At 42.9% G+C, this 15,051-nt stretch overlaps 2 protein-coding genes across 2 annotated transcripts; both read right to left on the reverse strand.

Annotated features, from left to right (window-relative positions):
* Positions 1-2,843: 2,843 nt before the first annotated feature.
* Positions 2,844-9,624, reverse strand: slc17a6a (solute carrier family 17 member 6a; the record flags this gene model as incomplete). The annotated part of the gene is made up of 12 exons (XM_084452463.1): positions 2,844-3,173; positions 3,308-3,435; positions 3,554-3,664; positions 3,786-3,918; positions 4,474-4,623; positions 4,731-4,873; positions 5,022-5,108; positions 5,270-5,357; positions 6,559-6,673; positions 7,412-7,530; positions 7,787-8,042; positions 9,539-9,624. The coding sequence occupies 12 exons, from the start codon at positions 9,622-9,624 to the stop codon at positions 2,844-2,846; spliced, it is 1,746 nt and encodes a 581-aa protein (XP_084308589.1).
* A 1,557-nt stretch (positions 9,625-11,181) lies between these two features.
* On the reverse strand, positions 11,182-14,505 carry LOC311320660 (P2Y purinoceptor 6-like; the record flags this gene model as incomplete). Its single annotated transcript, XM_084452464.1, has 2 exons — positions 11,182-12,234; positions 14,434-14,505. 2 exons carry the CDS (start codon positions 14,503-14,505, stop codon positions 11,182-11,184), a joined length of 1,125 nt encoding a protein of 374 aa, XP_084308590.1.
* Between the last annotated feature and the right edge of the window lie 546 nt (positions 14,506-15,051).

Genomic DNA, 15,051 nt, shown 5'->3' on the forward strand with positions numbered 1-15,051 from the left:
AGACAGACGGAATCTGAACATTACAAAAACATGTACACATATATATTTACACTATATACATCGTTGTCATGTACTGTCTATATACAATGGATTATGTTATAGAGACCTACAATATATGTATGGGACATGTATTCTCAGTCCAATTATGTACTAACAGGCGTGTCGCCGGGGCAACAGCCATGACCATTACGGCTGGTTAGCCATGGGAAAACATGCTCCACATGGCTGGTGACATAATTGTGTTTCCTGTCAAATTAACATGTGCAGTTGGAAGTAGGCGTTGATGAGTGTGAATGCTGCCTCTGACTCTCCGTCTGATAGATCTGGAAGTAAACACAAATCCCTGACTAGCGACCATTACGTAGAAGTAGAACAAGACACACTGTACTGACATTGATCTGATTTGTACAGTTTGTTAATTTTGAAGCTGTGGAAATGAGACAATGTATTTAAAATAGAATTGCATTTGCAATCCAAAAGATGCAATCCATTGCTATATCACGGTCCAATGCTATTAAAAACCAGTGGATTCCATAAAAGTAAGAAAACTTTAACTGTGATTTGTATGTTTTGGTTGGTTCAAATACAGAACGCATGCTTTTGCAGAAGTGCAAAGGAGAGACTAGTCAGCACTCTCGATAATGGTGTGTAAAACAGTATTGATCTGTTACTCATTTAGATTTCATTTGCATGAGGTAATTTGTCTCTTTTCCAGAAACTGCAGTAGGTCAATAGTCCAGTTTGTTACAGTGGTGCTACACAATAAACCATGAACATCAACCTTGAACTGTTGTAGTACTGTACACGAAATACAGTGGAATGGAAGGCCAGACTCTACAGGCACTTTTTTTTTTGTCATTCCTCTTCTATCACTATATTAAATTACTACAGTATAACATGTGTACTATCACTATATTAATTTACTATAACATTTTTTTTTTAAAAGTTACTCAAGACCCAAGATCCCATAAAGTACCTTTTTCTGAAGACAGAAGTGTGATCTGTGTTTGTGTGTGTATAAAGACTACTGTCTAGCACTCACTTTGACTACTAGCAGAGCTGCAGGATTCACTATTCTCCCCTGGGCTCCAAACACTCGCCCATTGATTTGCCAACTGAGCATCGCGGAGCAAACAGGAGATGCAGGGACAGACTGATTAGAGTGGGCCAGTCAGCTGCAGCCTTTAGTCATGGGGATGAGTACGAACCTGAACACATCCTGAGACATGCTGTATGTGTATATATGATGTATGTGTATATATGCTGTATGTGTATATATAGCCTTGCAACGTTGCAGGAACTTAAAACAACAAAAGTTTGACTATCTCATTAGACTTGTTTCTGGTGACAGTAAGGGAGCACGGAAAGTGAGAGGCAAAGGCAACATTGTTTGTTTAGTTATTATTTCTTTATAAAACGATATGAGCATTTATATAACACTTTTTGACATCAACAAACCGCTCCATTAAACAGAATATTAGAAGCCATGAACTCACATTTATAAATGCCAGGCACAAAGCCTGAATAGAATAATTTGGTCATCTTAAAACATTCTTAAATATTATTTTTTTCTACTTTTTTCTACATCTTGGCAGAGAATGACTATATCATTGCACATAGAAACAGAGATGTGCGGGGCACTCTGAACCAGAACATTCACACCCAGGGATTACTGGAACATTGAGATGATGCCAGCCAGAGGCAGCACTACTCTGATAGCCATGGGAGCAACCAAGAGACACCAACAACACATAAAATCCAGTTATCCATATAGTGTATTTACTGTACTGTATGTCTGAGAAATTGTTCTAATATTACCTGCATCATGAACAGTAAATGCTTAGTTTTTTCCTGAAACAAGTAATGTTGTATTATACTGTATATTATCTTATCTTATGTAATTTATCACATGACTCCAAAACAGTTACAGCTACAGCAAGGCAATGTTACATCACGAAACAGAGATGGGATGGAAAGCAGCTGCTATTGAAGAGCACATCACACGCAGCTGCTCAAGTCACCGATGCTTTCAGATTGTTCTCCTTGAAACGTTTATCATTGCAAACAGAACATGGAAGTCAATGTGCAATTGATGTAGATGGCATGATACTCATTTAATTTCATGTCTAAAGCAGTGATAGAATGAAGACTATTGTGTCTCTAAAATGACTGCATGTGCACACTGAGTTGAGCAAAATCATGCAACAATGCACATTCAAATTCTACAATCCAATTCACATACAATACATTTTCTCTTCACATGTTAACAGGCCTTTTTGCAAGCAGAAGTCTCCCTAAAAAGGTGCTGTCCATGAAAATATGGCCTTTTATATTAATGTTTACACAGATCAACGACCCAAATCCACAATAGTCTCACAGAAACAGTATACAGTATATACATTACATAAAACACATATAAGAAATAGAATAGTATTAAGAGTTTGAATACTTACAGTATCAGTGCAATAAGTATCAGACAAAGTTTGGACCTACAGTACACTGTATGATGGTCAACTGCAATTATATCTGGCTCATGTTGTTCAAGTAGTTTTATGAAGCCTAAGAGATACAACATAGTGTACTGTAGGCCTGCTGTTTTTCATATGATTGCTGACAATCAGTTATCTAGATGGATGTGATGAAATCTATTCAATATTGGCCTGCAGTGCAAGGAACTTTGAAACAAGTATCTATTTTTTGTTGCGAGCGCAGCACTGATTTAGGTATCTCTAATTTGTGCAAAATGACAACGTAAACTCTCTCAGTGAATTAACTCACCGTAAACTGCAAACGTACTATTAATGAACTCACCGTAACTGCAAACGCACTATGTAGGTTTTGGTCTATGAGCGGTCTCCCTCAGCGTAGGTCTGGCTGACCGGCTCCTGGACGTACTCCTCCGTCTTCTCCCAGCTCGCCGCCCAACCTCCGTTCACCTGTGTGGTGGCTCCGTAGCTCTTGAGCGGGGCCGCCGCGGCCCCGTAGCCCTGCGTGATGTCCCCCGTCTCCTCCGCCAGCTCGTCCTCGTCGATGAAGCCACACTTCTCCTCGCTGGTGTTCTCCGGGTCGGCCCACGGCTGCTGCTCCCCGGACGCAAAGATCCCATAGAAGATCACTCCCCCATAATGCACCAGGGCAGCGATGAGGAACACATACTGCCACTCCTCGCGGGTCTGTGGGAGCAGAACAAGGGGGCAGGGAGGATTTTGGGTAAGCGTGTGTCGAATGCTTTTACACAGTGAACCATCAAGAAGATACAATGTGCGACGGTACTGAAATAACCACATTTTTTAAACTAAAGACTCACCTTGTTTTTTGTCATGGCCCCCACAATAAGAGGACACACCATTCCTGACAGAGTCCCCACACCATTGGATATGCCCATGAGGATACTAGCATAGCGAGGAGCGATGTCTAGGTGATTGACATTGAAACCTAAAGAATGAAAGTATGGGGGTTGGTCAAGGTCATCAGAAAATGTCTAATGGAAAACAACAATCGAAAAATCACCTTCAAATCCACACGAAAGCTTAAAATGTTCAGCAGCACTGACCTGATATAGCAAAGCCGCTGAAGCCCACCGCAAGAACGAGGAAGGAGATGGCCATGCCCTTACTGTGGGAGTAGCCAACCACCAACAGAAACGTAGCCTCCATCCCAAACCCTCCACACAAGAGCAAACAGCATATAAGACTCACTTTGTATGACACAAATGTATGAGGGAAGTTACACACGTTTCCATTTTTATTATGTTCTAAATTCAACTACTAGTGATGAACTCTCACCTCCGCAGTTCATGATTTTCCTGACTGTGGTAGTGGAGAGGATGTTCCTGGTGCGTAGGTAGTCGGCCAGCTGGCCCCCTAAGGGCACTATGATGGTCATGACCAGGTGAGGAAGGGCGGATACCATCCCAACCTGAGAACACAGGAAGCACGCCCATCAGCACTACTGAATGTCCTTACCTAAAAATGTAAAAAGCTCCTTATAAGCGTTTGTCACACCATTCAAATGTACGCTATTCTGATTTTGCACTGTAATGAATAGAACAGGTTAGTTTTACATCTGGGGGTCTTAGGCCTAGAGGGAGTAGAAGAAGCGCAAAACTGTGATTTCATCATCGTTGAAGATCCTCCTGTGATCCAGCCACCCATGACAGCTGATAATTTATATCCCTGGAGAAGCGATCCTCTCCAACAAATCTTTGTTCTGTACTTTACCTTGGACTCCAATATAACACCCGAGCCATTATTGGCCTACAGTAATCCCATGGGGGCTAAAAGTCCAACCTGAAATTGAATTACACCTGTCAGACTAGCCTGATTTATACCGTCTGACTCCGCTTGCATCTCCCAGGTCACTTGAAATACAGGAATTTATCTGTTCAGTTTTCTCTAGATGACACGCAGAGATATCAGACGAGGTGATGAAATCCAGCAGCAGCACTCTGTGGTTGAGACTAGGCTCATTCACCTTACTGATCTCAAAGCCAAACACTTCCTCGAAGTAGGCAGGCTGGCTGATGAGGAGCAGGTAGAAGGTCCAGCTCCGGCAGAAGTTGGCCACGATGATTGCATAGACGGGCATGGAGGTGAAGAACTTCCTCCAAGGAGTCTTATATTTCTGTAGGAATCACATCACATACAGCGTCAGTTGGCTAACAGCTCTCCCATAGAGACATGACATGACAGGGTTGAGGGTTTAGGACCGGGGGTTAGGGTTAGGGTCACCTCCGCTGGCCCTGTGAGCTTGGCGCTCTCCCCGATGCTCTCCTCGATGTAGCGTCTCTCCTCCTCAGTGATGGTGGGGTGCTCTGCTGGGCTCTCGTAAGACACCAAGATCCAGAACATGTACCACACAATACCAAAGCTTCCTGAACAGCGACAAAGGGAGAGAGGAGCACAAAGAGATATTCACACCGTATGTCTCTCGAGGCGGCATGTCCACAATAACCAGGCATGTGTGAACATACAGTTCATATTTGATATTTGAAAATGGGGGTAAAATAGAAATGGACCCACCGTACAAGTAGAACACAGACGACCAGCCAGAGTACTGAACCAGGATCCCAGCCAGAGGCATGGCGACCACGGCGCCGGCATACGATCCTGAACACAGCCACGCAATCAGAGGAGCGCTCATGTCACGTATCCATTTTGACACAGTGTGAGAAATGGGTACAAATCCACATTTAATCCACTCGTACAGTACAGTTAGACTATTACTGTAAGTATGAGTCTGTCTGTGGGGTCCGGAACACAGTCCTTACCACAGAAAGAGGTGGTGGCCAGACGGCTTCTCTCCATAGGCGGGGCCCACTTACTCCAGATCCCGTGGCAGGCTGGGTACGTCACTCCCTGGGGCAGAAACACACACAGGTAATAGTGTGTGACAATCTCAACGACATGATCTGTTTATCAGACAGACTGGCAGCCTGTGGTACTCATATTATTCACTTCATCACTCCCCTGCCGTGGTCCTTTGTTAAACCAAATAGGATTTAAACCATTCAAGGACATTCTCGATATTCAATTCAAATGGAAAGGTAGGGATATTGCACCAATGCATCAACATGTTGTTTTCTGTCAGTCAAAGACCTGCGAGGCAGCTAATAACAAACAAACTGACACGCTTCGAGGCTGAACTTTCAAATAAGGATTAATTAATTCGAGTCAGGGCAAATTCAAGCTGACTACCCATTTCACTGCAAAAACAGAATTGCTCCAATCTTCATTACTCACTAAGTGGCACACAATAAACTATTGATAGACACAAATTGCTAGGGCGTGCTATGGGAGACACCCTGAAAGACTAATGTTTAATTTGCAGTAATTAGTGGATAGGCTATGCATGGAGCACAGCCGGCATGTTTCTCAATGGCAATGTGCTTCCTTTCAAAGAATACAACTGAACAAAAACAAAAACGACCTTCAATTTGACAAAGGCCCTTCACTGAAACATCCTCTATTAGCCTTTCGCCACAGTTTGTTGTGTGTGTATATATATATATATATATATATATATATATATATATAGAGAGAGAGAGAGAGAGAGAGAGAGAGAGAGAGAGGGAGAGAGAGATAGATGACTAGCCTTCCTTTGTTCTTTTTCTTTCTGTGATCACTCCTTCCCTCAAGGCCAGGTAGGAGAGAGGTTTATTCCCACAATGCTCCTGGTCTGTTTGCAGGGGATTTGAGAAGTGTATACTGAAGCACTGAATGACACTGAAGCCTTGCTCTGAGGTCCTCCGTTAAAAAATGTGTTTTGTACATGATATTGAAGTCAGCACAATCTACAAGCCTTAACATGTGATCTCCTAATATAAACAGTCCAGCATCAAGTTATCCTGGTATGAGGGTTCTCATTTCTCAGAAAATCAGTTGAAGTACATGTAGATTGGATTGCTTATCAATAGCCCATTATGTTTTAGAGTGTAAATATTGAATATTGTTAACATTTAAGAAAAAAATGCCAGCGACCAATAGGCCGATGTCCATTCACCTAAGTATAAGAATGTGGAATGATATGACCAGACCACATTCATCATTGCAGACTTACCTCAACAAGACCTTGCAATATCCTCACAAAGATGACGCAGCCATAGTGCACTCGAGCAGCAGAGGGTATGAACATATTGAGTGTGGAGGTGAGGAGGATCGCCGCTCCGAACACTCTGCGTGTGAAACCAAAACATGGTTTAGCCTACATGTCAAATCTACGTACACCTCGACCGAACCGAGTCGTTAGCCTACCATCATTTGCCTGACAACAATATAAGACAACACGCACAGTAGCCTACACAGATCATATTAACATTATCTTGAGACAATCCATCTAAACTAAACAGGCCGATGTATGCCCAGGGGAATGCCCAGGGGACTGGACTGGTGTAGCCGATGTCTGGAGAGGACGATGCCGTCCGTGCTCTGAGAATCACCTGCACCGAGGCCTATTCTGTCATAACAACCGGCCAGCGTAACCTAGCTCTTTATCCAATTTCCATTATATTTTTCCAGGCAGATTGCATTTGTTTGTGTTTTATGCAACAATTGTGGTTAGTGGACAAATGCTATTATAATAACAATCAATGCTCTACACTTAATACGAGTGCGCATGGTGCCTTGCTTCCGGCTGGCTGCCATGTGTCTGAATATAAAGGATTAGACGCGATTGTCCCCTGGGAGCCAATTAACAGGAGAAGACGCGCCTCTTCATCAATGAACCCCTCCTATATATGTGGTGAGGTCAGCTCGCCCAGCTCTGGGACAATCGGCTTGATATGCATTTCGCCATCCAAACAGACTGACTGGTCTTTTGTTGGTTGGATGATGAAATGCAGCTATATAGGCCTAACCTATTTATAGAGGCCTAGGTTACTGGCTGCCTCTATCTCTGTTGAAACTATACTCACCTGTTTGCAGCTAGTCGTGATGAAATCCATCCTCCTGGAATTTGAGTCACGATGTAGCCCCAGAAGAATGAACCGTGAATCATTCCCACTGTCTCAGGGTCCCAGTTGAACTTAGCTTTCTTTGAGAAAGAATTATGAACACAGCCACGTTACAGGAAACAAATCGCAACATGTCGGCTAAAATACCATGAGGCATGTAGACTAAACAAAGACATCTACAGTAGCCTAGCCTATTTCAATTATTGTTAAAGGCACTGGCAGATATCTGTTTGACTAAAAAAAAGCAGTTAGTTTATTTTTATTTTTTTATTTTATTGGGTCATATAATTAATTAACGACGTTAGTTGTGGTGTGTGACGGGAACACTATAGGCACCTCTTTGATGACGATCTTGCCGTTTTGGTGGACTGTACTGTTGTTAACCATGCCTACGATAGCCACGCCCAAGTTGCATCGGATTCCGAAGGAGATGCAAAAGCCGAGGCCACTCATGATGGCTATGATATAGCGGCGTGGAAGCCCGAAGCAGGTGCAGTCACACAGCGGGGCCTTCCTCTGCTGGCTCTCCGCGGGCCGTCCATCCTCGGTCAGTTCGATCACCTCACCTGTGTTCTGGCGCTTTTCCAGCACCCTTCAATCAATCAAGAATTCGTTAATATCACGTGTACTTTGGAATTTGGAAACCGTTTTAGCCTATCATTATCGTACAGTGCATAAACGATTACGCCTAACTTAAAACTGGTCTTTATTTAGGCCTAACAGTATATCGGCCTAATTAATGGGTGAACAATCCGTCGCATTTTTGATAAGATGCAAAGCCTAATCAACTTTTATTGAAATTAATCAAAACATTACGCCAAACATCCTATTCTCAAATACACAATGCATGTTTAAGCCTAAATATTGCCTTCGTTTAATGAAGCAACAAGCATTTTCTCTCTCTCTCTTTCTCTCTCTCTCTCTCTCTCTCTCTCTCTCTCTCTCCTCTCTTTGACAAAGGTAGGCTATAGGCTAGGCCTACATTTGATGACAGGTGAAGGTGAATTCATAGGCTAGGGGAGGGGAGGTTTTGGTAAAGCTATAGGCTATAGCAATAAGCATTGTGTTTCCATGGTTAATTTGTAGTGATTTTGAAAAGAGAGACTCCTTAACAAAAAACAAAATGACCTTCATACCGCATTGCAGCAATACATATGGCATCATCTGTGTTTAGTTACATTAGTCATGCAGCGATTTTAATGAGCTTTCTTATATGTCCCTACCTCGAGTTTTGAATTTTCAGATTAAATCTAAAAATCTAAAATTGAGCACATGAGTATTAATGTGATGAATGTCATCAAAAATATAGAAAATGAACAGTTTTCATTCACAGTGCCTTTTACTGCACTGCATAAATCAATGTCTGACAATGGTTGAAAAAGGTAACTTTTAATTGGTAAAGTGGAATTCAAATGCAAAATAATAACAATTAAAAATGTTTCTTTATTCGAAATACTCTGTGGTCTCATTCAAGGTGAAAACGAAATACACTTGTTTCATAATCATTCCTTAGAATGTCCCCATTGTATGTTGTAAGATTACAGACAGAATCATAGTCTATAGTCACAATTTATATGAAGCTGTCTTGGCTATAGGCTGCTATAAGTTATTTTTTAATTCTTGATCTGGAAAAGAAAGACTCGTTAGCCATTTGCTGTGGATTCAATTGTCCTGATTCATATCCATACAATATAACTGGATAGTTGATATCAAATAGGCCGATTTCGGTCAATGCTGATGAATACATAATGTAACAGATATTTCTCGACCTTCTGTCACGACGCGTTCTTTTTCGTTAATTATTAAAAACACCCACAGCTGCGGTGGAGGGGAGTGATCCTCCAGGGAAATATCTGATCCTTAAATATTCCTCTCACACGCTTTTCTACTTCCTGTACATAATTCATCTACAAATACTAGGTGCGCTCTCTCTAAATGTAACTGCTAAATAATCTTTTTGAGGAAGTGAGTTTTCCTCTATCAAATTCCTCTATAGCCTACAATTAAATTATATTTATACATAAAATTTATTTTTATGAATATTAATCAGGCGAACACAGATAGATTTAATAATTCGTGAGCCATTACCTGTGCAGATTCCCGAGGGCCTTTCCTGCCAAATTCTTAAGCCCCTCTTTGGTGGGGGGGAAAGCCCGCTCCTTCACTGGCTCCATATCCAAATTCTTCTCGAATTCTATGATTTTTACGATAACGAATTTAGGTGCACAATGTTAATGAACATATTGCCAAGGCTTTAATCCAAATTATTTGCCGCTCTCTGAATAAAGATGAATTTTGCATCCAATGCCAGTGATACGGAAAGAGATATAAAACGGAGTGAATAATCAGAAGGGTTCGACAAATCTGTTAGGGTATGCTTTCAATCACATAACAGTGATGATAAATCCTCCTTTGCCTTGCGCAAATAAAATCCATTCAGTACCATCTTGTAAAGATCCAGGCAATTGTTTTTAACAAATAATCCACCCAATAATCCATAAAATTAAAAAATGTGAAGGGATAGTATAAGAACAAGACATAAACGGTTGATTATAATTGCTTTAAAGTCGAAATATCCTCACAGTCTCCAGCGGAGCTTCCCCGTATCTAAGGTGAGGATCTCCGGTGAGGCGCGCGGGGGAGGAGACGCTTCAGCACCAAGGACAGAGGCAGCCTGCGCGCGACTAACTCTACCTGTCGACAGCGCCCCCCAGCGGCACGCGGTGTAGGCTATATGACGCAGCGCTCACGCCTGTCGTCACTGCCAGCTTGGGCAGGCATAGGCTATGACTAAAAAGGTTGGTACAGTCATCGTTTTTACAGAATTATGACGAACACAGTTGCTCATATGGCCTTCAAGGATATGCAAAGGTTTGGAGCCTGCTGCCCATTTAACCTTTGTGTAGCCTAGCCTAGTCTAATGGAAGGCCCATTCCGAGGCACTCTAGTGGGGCAACACTATGGTTACCTGGATGGATCATCACCAACCCTGGACCTTTTCCACTAGCAAACACTTCACATTTGACCCATCAGACATTTAGACATAGCATATCTTCAAGGATACATCCTAAAATCAAAAAACTCTTTATCAATAACATTGTAAGGGTGGCTGTGGCACTGGAAACCCCAAATGTTACCTATCTGTCATAAGGAAATAAAAATGCCCTTAAATACAAATTATGTTTTGTGCGATGTACTGAGGCAACCACACCGAGGCAGTGGTGAACAGAAGACGGAAGTGATTCAGCTATAGCCTACAGTACTATCCTACTACTGCTGCATGTGGAAATGACAAGAGCTTTGCACAGATTCAAGAGTTTAATGATATTAACTTAGACATGTACTGTAATCTAGAGTTTTCTCTGCCAGAAAATAACAACATGGTAGAACATACTGTAACGCTTAATATAACATAACATGTAACTTATGAGGGGACACATTTATTAACGCTTAAGATGTGAATGTCTTATTATTTAAATCAAATCAAACTTTATTTACACAGTACATTTCATACACAAAAGCAGAGAGAAGTGGGGAGGGTACAAGCTGATCCTAATTTCCCAAAAGGAAGCAAAATAAAAATACAGTTCACACATTTGAGCCAATTCGCTGCTGCATTTAGCTACTATTTAAAGAGTTTGAGTCATGAGAGACATGAATGGTCATGACTTGATTTCATGAACTGATGCTGACCAACTATCCCCTGCCACGGCCTCCTGTGCTCCACAAACTCACAGGGGAGTGACGCGCGCCCCACGTCCCACGGTCCTCTGCTCTGCCTTGGGCGACGACGCCGCGGCGCCCCCTGGCTGCCGCCGCCGCCGCCACTGAGGGGCGAACAGGCCGACGACGGCATCCAGGATCTCCCTCCTGAACTGGGAGCCCACCAGGCAGCTGAACAACGGGTTGACGCAGGCGTTGAGGCTGCAGAGGCACATCTCCAGGGAGAAGGCCAGGTCCACGGGCCGCCAGGCCGCGGGGTCGTCCGGGTAGGCCGCGCGCACGGCGGCGGCGGCGTTGCGCGCCACGTGGTACGGCAGGTAGAGCAGGGCGAAGAGGACCACCGCCGCCGTCATGTCGCGGGCCAGACGGCGCCACCTGCAGCGTGGGAGGGGGAGGCACGGCGGGAGGCGGCGCAGCTCCTTGACGCTGCGCAGGCAGCAGTAGCAAGTGGCGGCGAGAGGGAGGAGGAAGCCGGTTAAGGAGGAGAACAGCGAGTAGGGAAGGCTCCCCCAGGGCTCCTCCAGCATCACGTACATGGCGCAGATGGTGCGGTTGTCCCCGGGGCAGCGCTGGGTGCCCGCCATGCTGGCCACGGGCACGCTCAGCAGCATGGTGACCACCCAGATGGCAGCGCACAGCAGCTGGGTCTGCCGGCGGCCCAGCATGGCCAGCGAGCGCAGCGGGTGCACGATGGCCAGATAGCGGTCGACGCTGACGCAGGTGACGAACAGGATGCTGAGGTAGAAGTAGTTGTGGTAGAGCAGCCGCAGGGCCCTGCAGGGGCCGGGGCCCAGGCCCCAGCGGAGCCCCCCCAGCTGGTAGTAGATGAGGACGGGCAGGGCCAGCAGCCAGGAGGCGTCGGCCAGGGCCAGGTTGAAGAGGAGCGCGCTGCTACGCGTCCAGCGTCTCAGGCGCAGGGAGAAGACCCACAGCGAGAGCAGGTTGAGGGGCAGGCCCAGGATCAGCACGCCCAGGAAGAAGGCCGGCAGCAGGTACAGCTGCACCACCAGCATCCCCTCGGTGCCGGGGGCGCCCAGGTCACAGAATGCACGCTCCGGAGGCTGCGGCAAGAAACAGAGACTCTTAAGAAGGCAAGCCGTCCCAAGAACAACATGTACTACTAACCCAGTAACAACATGTATGTTCCAAGCCATCCCCAGATCAACATGTACTATGTTCCAAGCCGTCTCACTAACAACATGTCCTATGTTCCAAGCCGTCCCAATAACATGTTCCAAGCCATCCCAATCTAACCCAAAAACATATATGTTCTAAGCCATCCCAATAACAACATGTATGTTCCAAGCCATCCAAATAATATGTATGTTACAATCTAACCCAAAAGCATGTATGTTCCAAGCCAACCCAATAACAAGCCATCCCAATAACAACATTTATGTTCCAAGCCATCCCAATAACATGTATGTTCAAATAATCTCAATAACAACATGTACTGTATGTTCCAAGCCAACCCAATAACATCATCTATGTTCCAAAAAGTAAATATTTTACACACTTTACGGATAAAGCCTAAGGAACTTACCTGAGCTTGAATATTGCCCATGTCAGTGTTGTTGGTGCACCCTGGTGTTATGCTACCCTGGACTAGTGTAGCTGCATGCTTTGGTTTTAAGGCACACCCCCTGGTGAGAACAAATATTGAATAACTCAATTAAACCGTATCTATACTTTGACCATCTGTCATATGTAGACAGCAGCCAGTCCAAATACACAGCAAGCAGCCATAATAAGAAATCAATATATATAAGGTGCTTATGTGTTAGGATCCATTGATACTCTCATGCACTTTGGCTTTAGCACTATATTATGCTCTTACTGTAGTCACTTGTTGAGAAAGGAGATGCACTTGTGAGCTCTGGTGAGTAGTAGTAGTACGCCGAATACCTATGTTAAATGCAATTATTCTAAGTTGCTTTGGACAAAAGCGTCTGTTAAATGACTGTAATGTAATGTAATGCTACATGTCTTAAGTTTCACAAGCATACACCTACACACGCACACACACACACACATGTACCCACATAGGTATCCACTGGTGATTCTAATAGTGATTTATTATTCTAATAGTGATTTATTAATTTGACATTGTATACATTGTACAGTCCAACACAGTGACATACGTTTTTGCAATTTAAATAAAGGGCATGAATATCAAAACAAAAATAACAAAACAAAGATCTAACACTGAAATGTATTGTAAACTGCCATAGTTTATTCAATAAAATAGAAAAAATGAATATTGGTAAGAATCACCAGCAAAACATGATATGAAAACTGAGATTCAAAGTACAGACAAGAAAAACTGGAAAAGGTTATATTTGAGATATTTTTTTGAGAAATACAAAACAAGGCATCAACAGGCATTACTTTACAGGCATGAAAAGGCCAATCAGAGCAGTTAAACAATGCTCTGGTGTTTACATGTCACTTCCTGACGTAAACACATTGATAACTGTATGCATAGCTAAACTGGCTTGAGACAGAGGCATAGTTAGCCAGCTACAATAGAGAGGACCATGAAATAAAATACCTCTAGCATGCCCTTACATACACGTACATTTAAACATATCCTTCAATGAATTATAAAGAAGTTTCACCTAACAAAAAATATGAAATTCCATCATATAATGTTACATGCTTCAACATGACTTACTGACTAAATTCAAGTCCATAAAAATTGAATCACAAGTGGGTTTCATACTCTCCATCCATATCTCTCTACAGTACCACAAAATGTTCTTGTGGGTGAACATTGATAAGATTAACATCGCATGTTCCGAGACTATAAGCAAATCTTCCGAAACACTGACCATATTGTGTTATTACAGCAGACTGTCCGACATGGACTGTATACAATATGTCTTGATAGTCCTGTTTCATTAAGTGCTTTGTGCAAAACAAAAAAGAATGTGTGTAAGTTATAACTATCTTCCTCATCAAAGACGACATAGGAAATGAAATCAAGAACATGAAGATAAAATGACAAGTGATTGTGTGCGGGGGAGAAGGCAGGGAGCCACCAGGCCTCAGATGAGGACAAGCTTTCATTAGTGCTAAGGTGTGTGTAAACAGAGGCACATTAAAAAGGGATCTCTCTGTTTCCTCAGGACTCCACTCTCATCAACAGGAACAGCGCCCACCCACAAACACGCACACACGCGCCCACCCACGCGCACACACACACACACACACACACACACACACACGCACACAGTCAACATGCAGCAGCTGCTGCCCACTTGCATGTTCCAGTGCTCAGTGCTGACACACTGCTGAGAGCCATGCAGCATGACTGCTACATGACTGGCCATGACAGGACAGCAGCATGCACAGAAGAGACAATAACTGGTTTAAAACAGTCACTAAATATTCTGCTGCATGTATCTTCTTCATAAACAGGATTCTTCACTTCTGTCATGTAAAATGAGAGATGCTGAATAAAACAAAAGGCTTCTCCTACATGCTATGAATGGAGAATAAGGACACAAACAAATGTTATCAATGAATCTAGATGGCAACAACAGAGAAGTCAACTAAAGATAGATGCAAAACTATCACATTTTGAGCTGTGGGAAGATATATGGCTTATCATATATGGTATTAAAATGTTTTCTGATTGTTCAGCTACACAGCTGTTCTTCACAGACTTACTCCCTTGTTTATGACAAACCTTTGTTGTAAATATTGTACAATATATACATATATATATATATATAATATAATATAATATTATATTATATATATATATATAATATATTATATATATATATATATACATATATATATATATGTATATATATATATAATAAAGTTTGGAACCTTAGATTTACTTTTGCTCTTTAAAATAACTTTTCTAA

Source organism: Borostomias antarcticus, assembly GCF_949987555.1.
Source record: "Borostomias antarcticus genome assembly, chromosome: 18".
In the NCBI taxonomy this organism is placed as follows: domain Eukaryota; kingdom Metazoa; phylum Chordata; class Actinopteri; order Stomiiformes; family Stomiidae; genus Borostomias; species Borostomias antarcticus.